We start from the raw sequence: 20,225 nt of genomic DNA on the forward strand, positions 1-20,225 counted from the left end.
CAAGCCTCAGGGTTGCTCAACTCGCTGTAGTCTAGAGAAACAGCCCTCGGCCCCGCCAAACTGGGTAATCAAGTTTGTGTGGATGCTGTGTGATGTACCCCACCCTGCCAATTAACAGACAATACACCATATACGATTAAATGAATTACAGTTTATAGATATTACTGGAACTATAATTAATAGATAAAATATAAAAGGAAAATAAAAGGCGCCACACTTATCAAAGTTCAATCTCTTCGTGCACAAACAGTTGGAGCTCTAGTAACGATCCTCTCTTCACCATTCGATCCCCTCTGACCACCTCGACCTGCTGTCTGGAACCAACCTCGATGGTTGACCAGACACTCCACACGAGTCTGTCTCCGCCTCCTCTGCTCACCGAAGACCCTGGATCTCGGACTGCTGCTCGGGGTCCGACCCCGTTAACCGGCTCACAGCACCTTGTCCATTCTCTGGCTCTCCATCACGCCTTCTGCCCAAAAATCAGCACATCACAGTAACTTACAGACACACAGAAAGAATAACATCTATCCCAATTGGTTCGTTTGCTCTCTTATCAATAACATAACCCAAACAAGCAGATAGCGGGAGAACTTTCTCAGCAGTTAACATAACAAAGAAGCCATTTTAATTAGCCTATGCAGTAACATAAAAGAAGAAACCCTTTACACTCTCCCCCCCACCAAATAAAGTCATGTCCTCGTGACTTCTAAATAACTCGCCAACCAGTCCTGCAGACACAAAAACCCAATCCAGGTACACACAGTGACATTGCTCCCCAAACAGTGGACCTTACGCCTGGGCCCACGGGTACTACATAGGCCAACCTATCTGGGAGTTTCCTAATCCTCCGAGACCTCCGTACCCCCTCACCTAAGCCCTTAAGGCTCGGACACTACAGGGGATACCTCGGGTCAGCTTGCCAAATCCTCTCTCAGTCCCTCACTCATGCCTCCACTGCAACTCGGAGCCCCCTGTCCCGGGTCCGGGGCCCCGCTTCTTTTCCTTCCTGGTCCTGCTGTAACCCAGGCTGCCCACAGTTAGCCCTCCCCACTACACCTGACTCAGTGGGAGAAGGGCCAAAGGTCTTTTCCTCAATCAAAGGGAAGTTAGCAAAAGGCAGCATGTACCACACGTCCAGCACATCATCCTTCGGATCCGTATTCTTCATCATTTCCTCGATCGATAGCTGCTGTTTGATTTTCTCCAACTCTCGCCACGGTCTCAGCAGTTCTGACTCACGCTTCTTGGCCACCTCCAACTTGTAAGTCTTCCAATCTTTTCTGGATCGATGTCTTGAGCTTCTGCTGATCCTTTCAAAGGTGGGTCATTGTTTCGTCTCTCTGGATTAATTCCTCAGTACATGACCGCAGTGTCAGCTCAGAATTCTGTTTCTCCGTCTCCACTTTGACGAGCGTGAACTCCAAATCTTCAGTGGTCATCCTGAAAGTGCAGCATTCAGTCTCCTGCCTGCATTTCTGAGCACTCAGTTCAGCGGTGCAAATCGCCTCTCTCCCCAGTGTCTCATTCTCATTGCCGACTTGGGTTTCCATCCCCAGGTCCACCACTGTCTGTTCCAACACCAAGAAGTTCAACTGGTACGTCGGGTCATTTTTCTCAGATTGCTCCAAACTCCGCCGGCCAAAAGCTACTCCACATCTTACACTTTGCTTTAGTCGCTTTTCCCCGAACTGCCTTTTTCTCCAGACCTGGAACTCGTCCAAAGAAAGTTTTAATCCTTTAACTCTTTGTTGCCCGGACTTGGCCACTCACTTCGCATCATAGTCCCCCCGGGGGAATCCAAGCTCTAGGCGGTCATCCACATACGCCAAAACGAACTGTACAACAACTTGACCTGCGCCCCAGTGTCGAGGATTGCTTTAGCATTGCTTCCATCTATCCATAACAACACTCTGGGCGTGGTCCCTCTAAGCCTTCAGGAATAGGGTCTTTTCCTTTTGGAAGTTCCTTGGTACATTGCTGGGAATGTACTCCCCCAGAGACCCCAAGCCGTTCCCCACTGGGCCTCCACTAAGTTTCCCGACACCCCTCTGATCAGCTGAACAACTAAGGGAGGGGCTGATCCCCTGAAATGATCCCCCTGGCACTGCAAACAATTTAGCTGCCCTCCTAGCCAGAGAAGATGCACTGAAAACTTTTCCCCCTCTTTCAGATAACTGGCAGCTGTCACTACAGTGTAATTGAACCTGACAGTTCTAACACCGTCAACAGTCCGCCTACTCAAACTTTCAACCAATCCCTTTCACTCTCCGTCAACCGAGCACTGCCATTCATCTAACAACTGAGAGATCTGCTCCGCCCAAGTCTCGTATGCCTCCGCCCCTTTTGGGGTGGACGGTATCCCAAAAGCCAGGCGGAGCCTGCCAGAGCTGGAACACTTATTCACAGACACTACCTCTGAATCAGACCACTCTTTCCTCTCTCTCCCAACAGTATGGACAGCCCCGAGCCCCACCACCAACTCGACAGCGCTAGTCTGAACTCAAACAAAGACCTCACCCAACCCGCATGCAGCAATAACCAGCAAATAACCCACAGAGACACACATTACTGATTTAAGCAGGGTAACCACGCAGCACAACACTGAATCCAATCCCGGACAAAAGCCCCCAAATGTAGCCCCCCTGGCAAGCCTCAGGGTCGCTCAACTCGCTATCATCTAGGAAAACAGCCCTCGGCCCCGCCAAACTGGGTAATCAAGTTTGTGTGGATGCTGTGTGATGTACCCCACCCCGCCAAATAACAGACAATACACCATATATGATTAAATGAATTACAGTTTATAGATTTTACTGGAACTATATAATTGAGATAAAATATAAAAGGAAAATAAAAGGTGCCACACTTATCAAAGTTCAGTCTCTTCGTGCATAACAGTTGGAGCTCTAATAACGATCCCCTCTTCACCATTCGATTCCCTCTGACCACCTCGACCTGCCGCCTGGGACCAACCACGGTGGTCAACCAGACGTTCCACATGAGTCTGTCTCTGTCTCCTCTCCTCGCCGAAGACCCTGGACCTTGGACTCCTGCTCGGGGTCCGACTCCGTTAACCAGCTCACAGCACCTTGTCCATTCCCTCGCTCTGCATCGCGTCTTCTACCGAAAAACCCGCACATCACAATAACTTACAGACACACAGAAAGAATAACATTGATCCCAATTGGTTCGTTTGCTCTCTTATCAATAACATAACCCAAACAAGCTGCTAGCAGGAGAACTTTCTCAGCGGTTAACATAACAAAAGCCATTTTAATTAGCCTATGCAGTAACATAAAAGAAGAAACCCCTTACAGAATATTAACTCACGTCCAAGGAATCGTATACAGTACTGTGCAGAATTCTTAGACGTATATAGTTAGGGTGCCTGAGGCTTTTGCACAGTTCTGTAGTAATTTTTCATATTGCTGCTACAAAAAAAAACAAGTTTCATTACGTATGTGAGTGAAGATAGACCTGATTCTGCTATGGGTTTCTATCGTGGACTGAGAGTGGGAAGGGTGCAGGAAGAGGGAAATCATGGTTAGGAAAAGGGAGGGAGCAGGAAGCACCAGAGAGACATTCTGTAATGATCAATAAACCAATTGTTTGGAATCAAGTGAACTTGCCTGGTGTGGCCCCTGGCACTTCTCTGCCACCTGACCCACACCCCTCCTATGGTGGTCTATCATTGCTATTCCCAACACTTGCTCCCTCCAGATTTACAAACTGCTCTCCATTCCGTGTTGACAAGTACAGTACTGTGCAAAAGTCTTGGGCACCCTAGCTCTCTCTCTCTCTCTCTCTCTCTCTCTCTTTTTTTATAGAAAAGGGAAAAGGGTCTATCGCATTACAGACATTCAAGGGACTCTTCACTAGGCATATGGATGAAAGGATAATGAGGGGCTATGTGAGAGGGAAGGGTTAGTTTAAACGGTAGAAATGCCTGTACTATGCTGTACTGTTCTATGTTCTAATTTAGCAAGAGATGTTTGGTGAGGCAGAATGTTTTTAGTTATGTCCAATCAAGAATTAACTGTCTTTTTAACCTAGTCTAAAGTACTTCAGATTGCTTCTAATCATGGCTAAAATTGCTGTTTTCCCCTTTTAAGACAGTAAAATATTAATCAAACAAAAATAATTCAAATGATAGAATAAGTTACAATGGACTGAAAATAGACCTAAAACTGCAGTATTGATGAGTGAACAGATCAAACAGCTGGAAAATTGGGTTGACATTTCAGATGAAAGAAACTTGGTCTAGGCTATAACCACTTGATCAGGGTAGTTGTATAATAATCAGACTGAGTTTTTGAAATGGTGAAGTATGGTATCTAAGGTAAAGAGCAGGATTGTCTAGGTTCACTTAGCAATTATTTCTAGGAAGATTTCAGTAATATAAGCAATTCAGATTGCATTAAGTGAACACTTGGCTTGAATTGAACACAAGCTCATTACTATGTTGCACTTACTTTAGAGAATTATTGATGATTTAATCAGCAACTCACTTGGCCTACTGTAATGTTATCTGTGTCCACAAATTTAAATCATTGTCTCACCACTTAGTTAATTTATAATTGGCCTCGGTGTAGATGGGGAAAATGAATAGCCAGGTTTCTTCCTATTCATTGCTATCTAGTGACCCCTACTGAAAAATGCTGAGAACAGGATCATGCTCTGCTGTATCCTCCCAAGGTCAGATCAAGGTTTATACATGACACTCAATAAATTATTGAACATTGCACATGACAATAAATTATTTACTTGCCTCATCAAGGTTGGCAATTAACTGTAGGCTGCCATTGAGGCTTGACAGAATTTCCTAACTCTTAATTGCATTTCATATAGCCTCAAGTTGGTCTTGTGGTCAATGTCTTCATCAAAGGATTGTTCAATTTATATTAAGTGAGATGGCATGCATGAAAATTTTAACTGGGAACCCTTCCATCTCACACCAGTTACCAGACGATCACACTCTCTGACACTGCAAATAGTTATTTGAAGGATTATAGTGACAATCTATTCTGTACCTAGTTTTGAGGGGGTAGTATGTACAAAATACTGATGAAGGGACCATTTTCTTTTAATAATTTTCTGAACTGCACTTAAAATCGATAAATTGTATATTGCTTATTTGAATCTTAGAAATGAATCGTCACCACTACTCCCTTTACGTGCACAACTGCCGCTTGGTTTTCCTCTTCCGTCAAAATCCTTCAGAGAATGAAAACTTCCGGCCTGCGGAATTCCATTGGAAAATTGACCAGGTTTGAAAATCTTTATAAATGGGTTTATATCTGGTGAGAGTGACATAGTTAAATAGTTGAATGTGTAGCACATGCACTTCAAATGTAGGAATTATTGGTTGTTTTTACAATGAAGCAGTTCTGTTCTTAAAACAGCATATTTCAGAATCAATCTTAAAAGTTTTTGTGTGCAATTTTTTTTTAAAAAGGCACCTTGCTGTTGAATTCTATTGGCTGTAGTTTGGATTTATGAAGGATGTCAGTGAGAGGTTAGATTAATCTTATCTACTTAGTTGCTTTAGTAACAGTGCAGTGAAAGATTGGCAGTGGCGCATGAACTCTGGGTTAAAATCCTGCTCCTCATAAATGTTTCCAAATTTCCTTTCCATGGTAGCTTTAAAGTTTCCTATATGAAATGAATTTTGAGTTATTCTAATCCTCTTCCTGTTTGGCATTATCAGCAAAGTTAAATTGAGGGAGTCTGTTAAATATGAAAAAATACTAAATATATTTACGTGATCTTCTGTGAGCTGAGGGCTAGATCCTTTACTCTGTTTAGCTGGATAAATTTACCATTTAATTTATTGCATGCTGTGTCAGAGTATGCTGTACTCTGTAGTGTTATCAGTTAGCATTCAGACAAATTAAAAGAATGGATATATAATTTGTGGAGAATTTATTTAGACTTATCAAACTGAAGTTACGAGGGCTGATTAATAAGTTTGTGGCCTGAGGTAGAAGGAGTCAATTTTAGAAAACCTAGCACATTATTTTTCAGCATTATCCCCTCCTACATTTACACACTTAGTCCAGCGGTCGTGGAGCATACGGATCTTGGACCTCCAGAAAGTGTCCACAGCAGGGGTTATTGATAAGTTCGTGGCCTAAGGTAGAAGGAGATGAGTTATACAGCTCTCGTTACATGTACGTGCAGTTCAACTCTCTGATTATGCAGAAAGTTTGAAGTTAATAACTCATCCCTCCTCCTACCTTAGGCCACGAACTTATCAATCACCCATCTGTGGACACTTCCTGGAGGTCCAAGATCCGTATGCTCCACGACCACTAGACTAAGTGTGTAAATGTAGGAGGGAACTATGTTGAAAAAAATAAATGTGCTAGGTTTTCTAAGATTGACTCTTCTACCTTAAGCCATGAACTTATCAATCACCCCTCCTAAACCTGGGGGGATGGGAAAGAGAGACAGATGGAAGAAATAAAATAACACTTATCACTTAGAAAAACGAGAATAAAATCTTATCACCTTCCAGCTAACATCCTTCCCCTCTTCTTCTCCTCCCCCCCCCCCGCCAAACCCACTGCGACCTTTTTATTCCAATGTCTTCTCCCTTCCTTCTCACTCCTGAAGAAGGGCCTCGGCCCAAAATGTCAACTGTTTATTCATATCCATAGATGGTGCCTGACCTGCCGAGTTCCTCCAGCGTTTTGTGTGTGTTACTCTTAATATTTTTCCACTGCCGTTATGAAAGGATTACATTTAAATAAATTGGCTTTGAAACTTTTGGAGCAAGCAGGATATTAATATTCTGTCTGCAAATTGTTTAATTTTCTCTAGAGCTAATAATGCAGGATCCATGAAAGGACATGGGATAATTAAATGGAAAACTAATAATTATTATTATTCTTTTCCTACATCTTGTAGGTGTGTGATAAAGAATGGCATCACTATGTCCTGAATGTTGATATCCCCACTGTGGCCCTGTTTGTTGATGGAGTTGCACATGATCCATTCTTAGTTACTGAGGATTATCCATTGCACCATTCAAAGATTGAAACCCAGTTGGTGGTTGGAGCTTGCTGGCAAGGTAAAGTGTTACATAATGCAGCATGCTGTTTTGGGGGGGTGTGGGCACTACAGTTGGATCAGCTACATATATTAAAATCGATTTCATTCTCAGCTATGAAATTTTAATAGTAGTATAGAATATAACAGCAACTTAGCAAAAAGCAAAATCATCAATACATAATTAAAAGGAATAAGATCAGTGAAAATTAACATATATGCCCCTTGCTGTCAGAACAGGATAAATTGGGGAAATAAGGAAATGGAAAAGATAATATTTTTAGTACTTCAAGAAACTCAGTAAACCTCAGGAGAACTGGAGGCCGGGAACGAGTGAGGAGCTCACAGAAACCAGCATTAGTAAGATGATGTCCAGAGTGGTTAATGGGACTGAAAGGCAATAAGTTGCCAGAACGTAATGATCCGAACAATATACACTTAGTCAATTTCCAAAATTGCATAGATTCTAGAAAGTTTCTTTTGGATAGGAAGGAAGTAAATGTGACATTGTTATTAAATAAAAGGACAGAGAAAGCCAGAATCAATAGCCAACACTAGTAGTAGGAAAAATGCTTGAATTTGCTATTGCGAAAGTGGTAATTGGCCACTTTAAAAAAATGATTGAACAGAGTTGACAAGAGTTTAGTAAAGAAAAGTCATACCCAATGTTTCAGATGCAATCTCAACAGAATGAATGGATAATTTCATAGAGCACTGCAACTCAGAAATAGGCCCTTCAACCTACCTGTGCCAGTCTGGTCTTCTACCCAGTCCTATCTACCAGCATGCAGATCACATCCCTCCAAATCCCTCCCAGTTAATGTACCTCTGCAAACTTCTCTTTGATGTTACAATTGAACCTTCACCTACCACTCTCACTATCCTCTGAAGAAGTTTCTCCACAGATTCCCGTTAATATTTCACCTTTCCCTCTAAACCTGTGACATCTAGTTCTAGTCCTGCCCAACCTGAAGGGAAAACACCTGCATGCATTTACTTTATCTTGTACCCCTCATAATTTTGTATACCTCAAAAAGATTTTTTCTCATGCTCCTGTTCTTCAGGGAATAAAGTCCTTTCCCTATAACTATATATCGAAGGTGAGCAGGGGAGTTCCCACTCTCCTGAGTGATGCTTATCCTCTAAGTACATTGATGGATTCCTTGCTGTGGTGATTTGTCACCTCTCATACTATTCATAATGTGTCAACAATCTGATTGAGGGGATTGAATGTAATTTGACCCAGTTTATTCAAGATATTAGTTTAGGTGGCAATGTAGCCTGAGGCAAATGTATTTAGGCTTCAAGGACAAAAGGGTCCTTAATGAGGTGAGGCCCTGGTAGGTTGAATATAATGTGACAAATGTGACGTTACCTACATTGTCAAAAACAAATTAATTGTTGATCAATTGAAAGATGGTGTTCAAAGGGACTCACTCAAGTGTCCTGCATGACACTGAAAATTAATATGATGCAAGTACCATCTCCCTGATTGTTTGCTTTCTGTTGACCTCTATTGTCAACTTGAGTGCATGAGTAGTGACATCGTGCTCCAATATAGGACCCTAGTACTTCGCTGTTGCGTGAAAAGTTAAGCAAACTTGCCTTGTACTCTGAATTTAAAAGTATAAAAGTAATCTGATTAAAATTATTTTTATGGGGTTTTTCAGAGTTCTATGTGGGGGTGTGGTTCTACAACCAGTGTCTACAATCGCAAAACAAGAGGTTAGCCATTAAGGATGTAAATTAATTTTCTTTAGAAGTGTTTCTGAATCACTGAATTTTTGTATCCCAAGAGGGGTGTGGATGCTCACTCTCAGCATGCTCAATGCAGATTGATAGATTTGTAGATTTCAAGGGAATCAAAGGATATGGGATTGGTGTAGTTAAGAAATCCTCATGATATTGCTGTAGCAGTATAAGGAGCAGATGATAAACTCCATTCATGTTGTTTTAACATGTACTTGTGAAAGAGTATTTATTGTGTTTTAATGAATTCCATCCAATAAATGCTTTGAAATACTGTGTGTGTGAATGTCAGACAAAATTGAGGATCAGGCTCAAATATGATGTTTTTCTCCCCTCCTCCAACAAGACTGACCTGTTAACATTTGCTGTACCTAGTAACATTTGATAAGTCTCCTGCTGTGTTTGTAACAAATACTGGTTCTGTATACCAGCATGATACTGCATTCAGGAGAAAACTGGGAATAAGGTTTCAGGAAAAGCAGTTGTGTGTACTTTAGTTTCATTTTACAAATCTAAACTGGAAACAATTGCAAATAAATTCTCATTAATTTAGGAAATCTTTTATTTTTCTGAATACAAGATATATTTAGGAGCACAGCTGTTCAGAAAAAAAAGAGGAATAATATAGGTTAATTAGAACTTGCATTCTAAGTTAATGGAAAAGGTTCATTCAGAAAGGGATAAAGATACCTGGCATTGCAGTACAAGGCTATAGAGATGCATAATTAGGCTTGGATTTGTAGAATGAGAAGGTGATTTTCTGTCCAGCTGCTCATACTAGGTCATGGGTGGGAACAAGCTTGCCTCCCCTACTCAGTCAAACGATCTGCCGTTTTTGTTATGCACCCTTGCATAAGAATGGCCATCTGGACAAGTTACTGGACATTGGTTGCTGCCTTTGGAGTAGTATCCCACCAAGAATGGTTCAGAAATGGGCTGGAGTGAAAGGATGTACTTCAAGAAATGTTAAGATGTACTTAGACAGCTAGAGAAATATTTCATGGGTGATCAAAGGAAGCAAACAGCAATTTTTAAATTAAGTATTTTAGAATTGCTAGAACCTACTGCCCAAAGGATTTCTCCGTTACTTTGACAACATGCAGTTAGATTTTCCCATGGTCATTTGGTCCTTCACTGCAGTTCTTTTTTTCTGTCTTGCTTTTCCACAGAATATACAGGAAGCGAAAATGAAAATGAAACTGTGACTGAAGCCTATTCAGGTTCCTGGGGGTTTCCCTCCTGTTTAGTATATGTTCACAATTAGCATGAGAATGTTCTTTTTTATTCACTTTGGCTGCATCATCCCCTGCTTATTTCTGCATTGTGCTACCTAAATTTCTTTTCATCGAGGAGTGTGGGGTTGTCGTGCATTCGGGGTTCATGTGTGCACGCTGTTTGACAGTGAGTTGGTTATTAAATTTATTGGCATTTCTAGGAAATCTTAAGTAATGGGCTATTATATAAAATGGATATTCCCATACTTCAATTTTGTTTTAAAATTGCAGCATAATATTGTTTTGATCCTGTCATTTGCTACTCTGAGACTTTGGAAAACTGCTTTTGGAAACAGCTGTTGAATTCTAAGTATCCCCTCTTCAAAGGAATGTGTCAGCTTCATGAAGTTAGAACTACAGGCAACTATGCTTTGACTAACTTGAACTGAGAGGGGAAAAATACCTGTGGTTTTTTTTGGGTTTCAGCATTCTGCTTAATTCTATTAATTCCCATATTCCTGGCGAATGTGTTTGGAAAGGATTATACTTTAAATTCCACTTCACTTCCACGCAGTAAATCACTTGCCTTTGTGATTAGGGATAAGTAAATATTCCCCAAATATTAAATATGCAAATACTTACTGTACATAGATATTCAGTTTATCTTGTATAGTAAGTGGAATAATTTTACAACTGGAGTTTGAGTGGAGAAAGTGCTTGATTTTTCCACCTACTTTGCCTTACATCTTTTCTGATCCACCATGTTATAAAGCCCAGTGTGTCATTCCTTGCAAACAATTTTTTCTCTGTAGCATCGGGAATTTTCAAAGTCTAGTCTTTGCATATAAAAGAACAAGATCAAAAACAAGCAATGGGAGTGTGAGACAATTAAAGTTACTTTGTTTGCACAAAGTATTTACAAGTAGCTAAGTATCGAGGCAATTTGTTGCAAAGCTTGGAGGTGGGAATGGGTAGGGGTGGAGGAGGATGTTGATTATGCAGTAATGGTCTGCTGTTTCAGTTAGGTAGAATTTTTAATCCTATTTTCCTGACACCAGTTTACTTGAATTAGATTAGATATACATTCCAGCACAGACCATTGCCTGAATGACCATTATTCTGTATTATTTTATTTTCATTGTGTAAATTTAGCAGCAACTTCAATCTAGTTAGTATTTGTGTGCCACCTCACTGACTTAAAGCTTGTGCAACTGCTCACCTCAGCCCATCCCCATTCCTTCCATCTTCATCAATTTTACCTGACTAAATGCTTTTTTCCAATCCATTTGCATGAGGGCAAGTTCCCTACTGCAAGTCACCATTATGCCCATGACAGCAAAGCTAACCATGGTAAGAAGGGAAGTTTCACTAACCTGCATGATTGCACGATAAATAGAAGATTTGGAAGATTGCCAAGCATAATTCTAAAGTATATTTATTTCCGTTTTTAATATGGCAGGAGGAGAATTTCGCATGGCTCAGTTTTTCCGAGGCAATCTAGCAGGTTTGATGATACAGAGTGGGAAAATTGAAAGCAAAAAGGTGATTGACTGCTTGTACACTTGCAAAGAAGGGCTGGATCTCTTGGATTCTGAGAATCTTGACAAAAGTGTGAAGGTAAGAGCATTAAAGATTATTTTCATCACATTTAAGCATGTTTAGCTGTGTTTTCTTTCCATGATTTCTGCTTTGTAGTGTCAGTCCTGATGTACTACTTGCCCCAGTGATAACATGAATAAAATTCCAGAGAAGCACATGCCCACTTTGTCATTGCAAGACCATTGCTGAAGGAACTCAGTGGGTCAGGCAGCGAGTGTGGAGGGAAATGAAGGGTCTCTATTTGAAGTGTTGACAGTTTAGTTTGTCATTTTGTTCTTTGTTTTGAGAGTGTCCACTATTGTAATTGTAATGGGAGATAAGGAGATAGCGGAGGAACTGAACGAGTATTTTGCATCAGTCTTCACTGAGGAAGACATCAGCAGTATACCGGACACTCAAGGGTCGCAGAGAAGAGAAGTGTGCGCAGTCACAATTACGACAGAGAAAGTACTCAGGAAGCTGAATAGTCTAAAGGTAGATAAATCCCCCGGACCAGATGGAATGCACCCTCATGTTCTGAAGGAAGTAGCTGTGGAGATTGCGGAGGCATTAGCGATGATCTTTCAAAATTTGGTAGATTCTGGCATGGTTCCGGAGGACTGGAAGATTGCAAATGTCACTCCGCTATTTAAGAAAGGGGCAAGGAAGCAAAAAGGAAATTATAGACCTGTTAGCTTGACATCGATGGTTGGGAAGTTGTTGGAGTCGATTGTCAAGATGAGGTTACAGAGTACCTGGAGGCATATGACAAGATAGGCAGAACTCAGCATGGATTCCTTAAAGGAAAATTCTGCCTGACAAACCTATTACAATTTTTTGAGGAAATTACAAGTAGGCTAGACAAGGGAGATGCAGTGGATGTTGTATATTTGGATTTTCAGAGGGCCTTTGACAAGGTGCCACACATGAGGCTACTTAACAAGATAAGAACCCATGGAATTACGGGGAAGTTACATACGTGGATAGGGTGTTGGCTGATTGGCAGGAAACAGAGTGGGAATAAAGGGATCCTATTCTGGTTGGCTGCCGGTTACCAGTGGTGTTCCACAGGGGTCTGTGTTGGGGCCGCTTCTTTTTACGTTGTACATCAACGATTTGGATTATGGAATAGATGGCTTTGTGGCTAAGTTTGCTGACGATACGAAGATAGGTGGAGAGGCCGGTAGTGCTGAGGAAACAGAATCTGCACAGAGACTTGGATAGATTGGAAGAATGGGCAAAGAAGTGGCAAATGAAATAGTGTTGGAAAGTGTATGGTTATGCACTTTGGCAGAAAAAATAAACGGGCAGACTATTATTTAAATGGGGAGAGAATTCAAAGTTCTGAGCTGCAACGGGACTTGGGAGTCCTCTCCTCATACAGGATACCTTTAAGGTTAACCTCCAGGTTGAGTCTGTGGTGAAGGTGGTGAATGCAATGTTGGCATTTATTTCTAGAGGAATAGAGTATAGGAGCAGGGATGTGATGTTGAGGCTCTATAAGGCGCTGGTGCGACCTCACTTGGAGTACTGTGGGCAGTTTTGGTCTCCTTATTTAAGGAAGGATGTGCTGACGTTGGAGAGGGTACAGAGAAGATTCACTAGAATAATTCTGGGAATGAGAGGGTTAACATATGAGGAACGTTTGTCCACTCTTGGACTGTATTCCTTGGAGTTTAGAAGAATGAGGGGTGGCCTCATAGAAACATTTCGAATGTTGAAAGGCATGGACAGAGTGCATGTGGCAAAGTTGTTTCCCATGGTGGGAGAGTCTAGTACGAGAGGTCATGACTTAAGGATTGAAGGGCGCCCATTTAGAACAGGATGCGAAGAAATTTTTTTAGCCAGAGGATGGTGAATCTGTGGAGATTGTTGCCACAGGCGGCAGTGGAGGCCAAGTCATTGGGTGTATTTAAGGCAGAGATTGATGGGTATCTGAGTAGCCAGGGCATCAAAGGTTATGGTGAGAAGGTGGGGGAGTGGGACTAAATGGGAGAATGGATCAGCTCATGATAAAATGGTGGAGCAGACTTGATGGGCCGAATGGCAGACTTCTGCTCCTTTGTCTTGTCTTATGGTCTATTTATAGATAACCCAGCCCAGTAGAACTTCCTTTCCTGAGGTCAGATATGGAATTGAACTAGATGGTTTGCTTTATTGAGTAGTTATATTTGGTATTGATCTGACTGCACCTGGAGTATTGTGCTTAAGCTTGGGAATGCAGCAAAGCTTCGCTCCTGGGATCACAGGTCTGTCAAAACAGAGTACTGACCCAGTGTGATAAATCGCATAACAAATCTGCTATTTCAGAAATGCACTAGGTTAATCTCCTGCTCAAGTATATTGTTTCTTTAGGAGAGTGTTCAAACCTGTGCACAACTTTGCAAGTATAGCTTTACCTGAACAATATATATTCAGAGCAATAAACGCCTATGTAATGTTTGCGTACTTAACTGCTTGTGCATCTTCATGTTAATTTTCAGCAATTGGTGTTACAAGGGTTTCCCTGAGTGCTAATATATTTCAGCTTTCAACATGGGGAGGTGGGGAATGAGTTCCCTATATTTATTTTCTACCACAGATGACAGTAGACATTTTAACATACCACTATCTTTTCTGCCATGAGACCTAGCCAATTTCCTGAACTCCCAAACCCCATCTGCATCCTCCTTGCATCCGGCACCTGGCTTTGCATCAACAGGAAATATGACATTTAGCTCCCTCAACCAAATCCTTGACATAGGATGTGAACAGCTGGAGCCCCAGCCCTGACATCTATAGCATCCCACTACTTACAACCTCTTAGTTAATTATTCAATGATGTTTTGAGTTTGTTAATCCTCAGTTCACATCAAGACTCCTAGAAATCCAAATATGTTATTGTTACCTCTGTAATTTTTTTTTTCTTTTGTAATTAAATTCACTCCAAGATGAAAGATCTACATTGGAAGCTGAGAAATATGAAATAAGCCAGGGAGTGGTTGATGAGCCCCACTGAAGCCACGATTTTCTCCAGGAATCTGACTTGATAAATAGTGGGAAGAACGGTATTGCTAGTGAGCTGCACAGTTCTATGTGGTTAGTCTCTAATAGTAACTCTGTCATCCTTAAACTTGCCTGAGCCCCACTAAGCTCTTGGACAGTTGTATGTTATGTTTGTTTGTTTATTTATTTATTGATATACACCTAGAATAGACCCTTCTGGCCCTTCAAGCCGCGCCACCCAATTTAACCCTAGCCTAATCATGGGGCAACTTACAATGACCAGTTAACCTACCATCATGTATACAAGTATGTGTGTCTTCCAGATTAGGTAAATACATTCAACCTCAAATTTTTAATGTTTCTTTGGAGCAATTAACTGAAGAAGAAAACCATCAAAAATTTTATGTGCCCAATAGTTGATGATTAGCTGCTGGGAGTTAAAATGTTGGCCTTATTTGAAATCTATTCTTTGTAATATACTTTGCAGTTATTACATATGATACAGTGAAAGGGCAAAATTTCGCAGTTGTACTGAAGAGTTGCTGAAATCTTTTCTATGCCCTCTTGTTTAAAGGGCACTGTCGTCAGTGACAGTGATCAGAACCCATGAACCTTTTTAACAAAAATTAAGCTTTCCTCATCTGTAACATTTATTATAGATGTGATGGATTTGATTATTCTCCACATTGCAATGAAGTGGTTATCAATCTTAACTGGAATTTAAAAATGGGATATTCATGTGTTCAGGACATGGATGGTGAATATGCTTTCCCTAATCTGTCTAATGTCCCTGCATTTGGGTGTTAAATAGCTCTCTGTGGAACCCTGTAACCCAAAATATCATGGAGTTTTATAGATCAGTAAATTTGGACTGGGCAAGCACATCTCAAATGGAACAATGAAATATCCAGCTCATTTGGAAAACTGTTGTGAACAAGATTAGAAAATACTTGAATCTTTTTTTTTAGGTCCATTTCAATCCCACCCAGTCAGTGCTCAGCTTGGAGGGGAACGACATTGAAAGCTTTGATAAGAGTATACAGCACATGTCGTATCTCAACTCTAGGCAGTTCCCAACACCTGGAATCAGACGATTGAAAATCAGCACAACTGTGAAGTAAGTTGGAAAACTGAAATTAGTTAATACAAACATCTATAATTTTGTCTTCAGTCTCCAGGGTGCCTGTTATGGGTTTTTATAGGATTTGACTTGGGTGTTGATCCACTAGGTATTTATGTATTTTAACTGCTAATGGTGTTTAAAAAAAAAAGCCAAGAAATAAATGATATAACTGTATTGCAATTTAGTTTAGGAAAACCACAAACTGCACACTTATTTTCAGTCTTTCTGATTAATATGATAACAAGTTTAATTTTGCAATGTATATTGCCCATGTTCTATGTTTTTTAATTGTAAAGTATCAAAAATTTCAGAGACATTTTCTTTGGCACAGTAATTGAAATACCACACATGCATAGGAGAAGATGCAAAGAACAGTAACAACATCAATCCAAAGGGTAAATAGAATGTCCTGAGAATGGGCAAGATGAAACCAAGTTCTGTATCTAGATAATCTTAGGGATTGATGTTATGATTTATATACTGCAAGTAAATTGATGGAATTGGGATGATGGTAGAGAAGTAAATTCCAATAACGCAAATTCCCCTGAGCTTGACATTCTGTAGGCCAATGACTAGTAGATTTCTATTTTCTGCCACTTACACAACCCACCTCTTAAGCACGCCCTCATTCCAAATCATGTTAACTCGTAATGTATGATACTAGGATAATACAACCACGTAATAGTATGACATATTAAGCTTGGGATATTGATCAACACTGCACTTTCTACTTGCGACAAGTCTTAGGATACTGGTCATTCAAGCACAAGGGAAAAACTTGTAGTAGTCATGAAACATCTCAAATCTGCCTGTCTCTCATGCACCAAGCTGCAATATTACCCATTTGAGGGTGTGGCAGTATAATTGTATTTTAAGCTAAAGTTGGACCTGATTGCATATACGAAAATTGAGATGCTGTCATTAGCATTTAGAACTTTAGTTCCATAACCTGATATTTCACTGTTTTCAGGCAACTTAATTTAACAGTTAAATGAGATGAGCAATCTATTGCAGTTTGGCCATCTTGTTGCTTAGAACAAAATCTTTATCCATGTGTGAAGTTCTTGTCCAACGGTTGTGACATATTTACATTTGACCTACAATGGTTTTTTAAGAAATTTGAGGTTTTTTTGTGTTTGATAACTGCTCCCTTTTATTTGGAGGGCTTTGTATATGGAACCAATATGCTCGAAAGTCATATTGGCAATTGGAAAATATGCAGATAGATGATTGGAAGCTAATATTCTTGAATTCTACACAATAAAATCTTTTCCAGGTGCTTCAATGAAGAGACTTGCATCACTATCCCAGACGTGGAGGGCTATGTAATGGTTCTTCAGCCAGACGAACCAAGAATCAGCCTGAGTGGTATTGATCACTTTGCACGTGCTGCCTCTGAATTTGAAAGTGATGAGGGTGTTCCATTGTTCCCAGAACTGAAGGTCATTAGCACCATCACAAGAGAGGTCGAACCAGAAGGAGAGGATGAGGATGATTCAGCAGGTAAAAGCCCCAATGCCCTTAAAGTTTCATATTCTAAATTGCTGTGATACTGATTTTTAGTTTGCTCTGTCATACCTATTTAGAATGATCAACCAGACAACAGGGTACAATTAGAGTAACACTGGCATCAGTTACTGGCATATTTATGCACAGATTTACTTCATTAAATCACTGCCCTCAGATCACCCCAGTTGTCATAATACAGTTTATCACTAGGGTTTGGGGGAAAAAATCCTTTTCTTTCTCCATGTAAAGAGCATTGTGATTTTAGTGTTGGTTTATTGTTGCCACATGTACCAAGACACAGTGAAAAGCTTGTCTGGCATACTGTTTATACAGATCAAATCATTACATAATGCTAGAATAAGGTAAAACAACAACAATGCAAATCAAAGTGTGAAAGCTACCGATAAAGTGTGGTGCAGGTAAATGAAAAAGTGCCTGGAGGCCTTGGTTAGAAGAACAGAACAGGTTGGTCTGGATTTTCTAGTACTGTGAAACAACTTGCTCACCCTGCAACTCTCTCCTAGTATCTCGTACAGCTTGCTGAGTTTTGGAATATTGATGTGCTCAATTTTGGAGTCTTGAGGCAGCATAGAGTGTCCATTGCATCAATGAATAGGTCAAGAAAATAATAGAATTGAAGAATTTTCATTGAAATGTGAAAATGGAAAAATAAATTGGATGTTAATCATGAGGGATGGAATTAAGAGACCAACAATAAAGATCAAACATCTTCAACATAAGCCTCCAAATATGGGAAAGTAATTTTCAGGGCTGAAAAGAATTTTTGAAGGTCGTTATCAATTGCCTTACCGTTTAAGCATTTACTTACTGCACTTGGGTAGAGAATTCCAAAGGTATGCAGATATTTCTACCATATCTTAGTAGTGGGCTGTTTAATTTGAGAATGTGGCACCTAGGTCTGGATATTTCTGCTTGTGGCAAATTTATTGAAGAATTACAGAGTTGAATACCCATAAATTTGCTCCTGTTTTGATTCAAAGTATATTGGTGAAGGTGGTGTAGAGTTTCTTGCAGCAGCTTAGACTTCTGCATTTAAACATACACATTCATTCATTGGATATCATTGTTCAAATTGTCCAACAATGCTGAAATCTTAATTACTATTACAGAAATTTGGCCTATCTTCTCTATTTTAAGGTAGATAGCAAAGGAGAGGGCAAAACACAATAATTAAGACCTTTGAAATCTGAAATTAAAAGAAACTACTTAAAATACTTAGTAGGGTTAGTCAGCATCCATGGAGAGTAGGACGATTCCCATTTTAGGTTGATTGCCTTTCATCAGAAAAGAAAAGAAGACTTGGTGCAATGTATTCCAGTTGCACAGCCAGTACTGGGACCAAATAACAGGCCTTAATGTTATATATTGAAGGAAAAGGCAGGAATTAATGTTGCACTAATCTATACAGCTAAAATGTTTAGATATCACCTTGATCTTAAAGCTGGTAATCATTGTTCATCATTTTAAGACTAAGACATAGGAGCAGATTTAGAACATTCGGCACATTGAGTCTGCTTGCCATTTCTTCACGTCTGATTTATTACTGTTATCCCTGTCAATCCCTACTTTAAATATACCCAATGACCTGGCCTCCACAACTGTCTGTGGCATTGAATTCCACAGATTCACTACCCTCTGGCTGAAGACATTCCTCTTCATTTATGTTCTAAAGAAACATCCTTCTATTCGGAGGCTTGAATACCCCACTATAGGAAATATCCTCTTCACGTCCACTCCATGTAGGCCTTTCAATATTTAATAAGTAAGATACGTTAATGACATCTATAACTGAGAGATCAATTTGTGTATCTGAACTACTTTTTTGTATTGGTATACAATTTAATTTAACTTGATTTTTATTTGTTGCTAAACTACAGATAATTGTTGAATTATCAATGACTTATAATTTGTATTGAATTAATTTTTCTTTATGGCCATATTGTTTCCAGTCCAAGAGTCTGTGATATCTGAAGAAATAATGCACAATCTTGATATGTGTGAGATTTCAGTTCTTGGTGATGAGCTGAATGCAGAACAGGAAAGTTTTGATGTTGATCAGTCCCAACTTCGACAGAGGGGTATGGAAATGAGTAACTCTTCAACTGGCATGACCATCATGGGTGAGTTGTAAAATGCTGGAAGCTAATATTCTCTGAGTATGAGTTGTCATCAGATAATGGCAAAATATGTTTTTAAATAGTTGTCCCCTTCTCCACAACCCCAGTGGCTAGTGGGGTTGTCTGCAATTCCTGGGGCTTTTTGATTTCTGCATGTACATTATTAGATTTCTGCTTTTTTTTTTACAAATGTTTAACTTGCCAGTTAAAATTTATGTGTAATTAAAAATATTTTCTGCACTATTTGGAGGAACTGAACTTGTCCTTCAGAAGTTGGTGATTAGCTCCAAGGAAATGTCCACATTTACAGGGAGCTTCAGAGGTTATGTATGAAGACTGTGGACATATTTTTGGGAGACGCTCCCAAAAGATAGTTAAGCTAATCTTCTCTTTGCCAACTTGAGGTATCATATTCTAAATTGTGATCATATTCTAAAGCAATCATTGGGATACAATAATTACTGTTTAGTTTACTCTGTCCTACCTATTTGGTGTGTAATAGTCAACCAGCCAGCAGGATACTGTAAGAATATCACTGACAGCACTTACTGGTGTATTTCTGCCCAAGGAAAAGAGCAGGTTGGCTTTCCAAATGATGCAAATCAACTTGAGTTACAGAAGTATTTGTGTACATTTCTCCACTGAGAAGAGGAAAATAAAACAATGGGATATCATGTTGCCAAGATCTATTCATTAGTGCCTACTGGAAGAGTGTATATGGTGTCAGGAAATACAATGAGTCAAAACTCATTGTACAATGTGCATGTCTTGTCTGATAATGCCAGATCAGTATTGAGATGACCTGTGAGGCTGAACATCACACTGGGAGATATTTGGATCTGAGGAATTTTTTGGTCTCACCCAACCATTTTAACTATA

The 20,225-nt window shown here is 40.0% G+C and overlaps 1 protein-coding gene across 4 annotated transcripts in view; it reads left to right on the forward strand.

Annotated features, from left to right (window-relative positions):
- The window catches only part of clstn1 (calsyntenin 1), an 81,878-nt gene that overhangs the window by 55,977 nt on the left and 5,676 nt on the right, over positions 1-20,225 (forward strand). For 2 of the 4 annotated variants that reach the window (XM_063033124.1, XM_063033123.1), the window contains 7 exons: positions 5,146-5,267; positions 6,910-7,072; positions 9,969-10,019; positions 11,473-11,630; positions 15,545-15,693; positions 16,976-17,202; positions 19,179-19,349. In XM_063033124.1, coding sequence (XP_062889194.1) covers positions 5,146-5,267; positions 6,910-7,072; positions 9,969-10,019; positions 11,473-11,630; positions 15,545-15,693; positions 16,976-17,202; positions 19,179-19,349 — 1,041 coding nt within the window. The remainder of the gene's footprint in view (positions 1-5,145; positions 5,268-6,909; positions 7,073-9,968; positions 10,020-11,472; positions 11,631-15,544; positions 15,694-16,975; positions 17,203-19,178; positions 19,350-20,225) is intronic. The other 2 variants (XM_063033125.1, XM_063033126.1) reach the window with 1 other exon arrangement.

Source organism: Mobula hypostoma, chromosome 25 (genome assembly GCF_963921235.1).
Source record: "Mobula hypostoma chromosome 25, sMobHyp1.1, whole genome shotgun sequence".
In the NCBI taxonomy this organism is placed as follows: Eukaryota; Metazoa; Chordata; class Chondrichthyes; order Myliobatiformes; family Myliobatidae; genus Mobula; species Mobula hypostoma.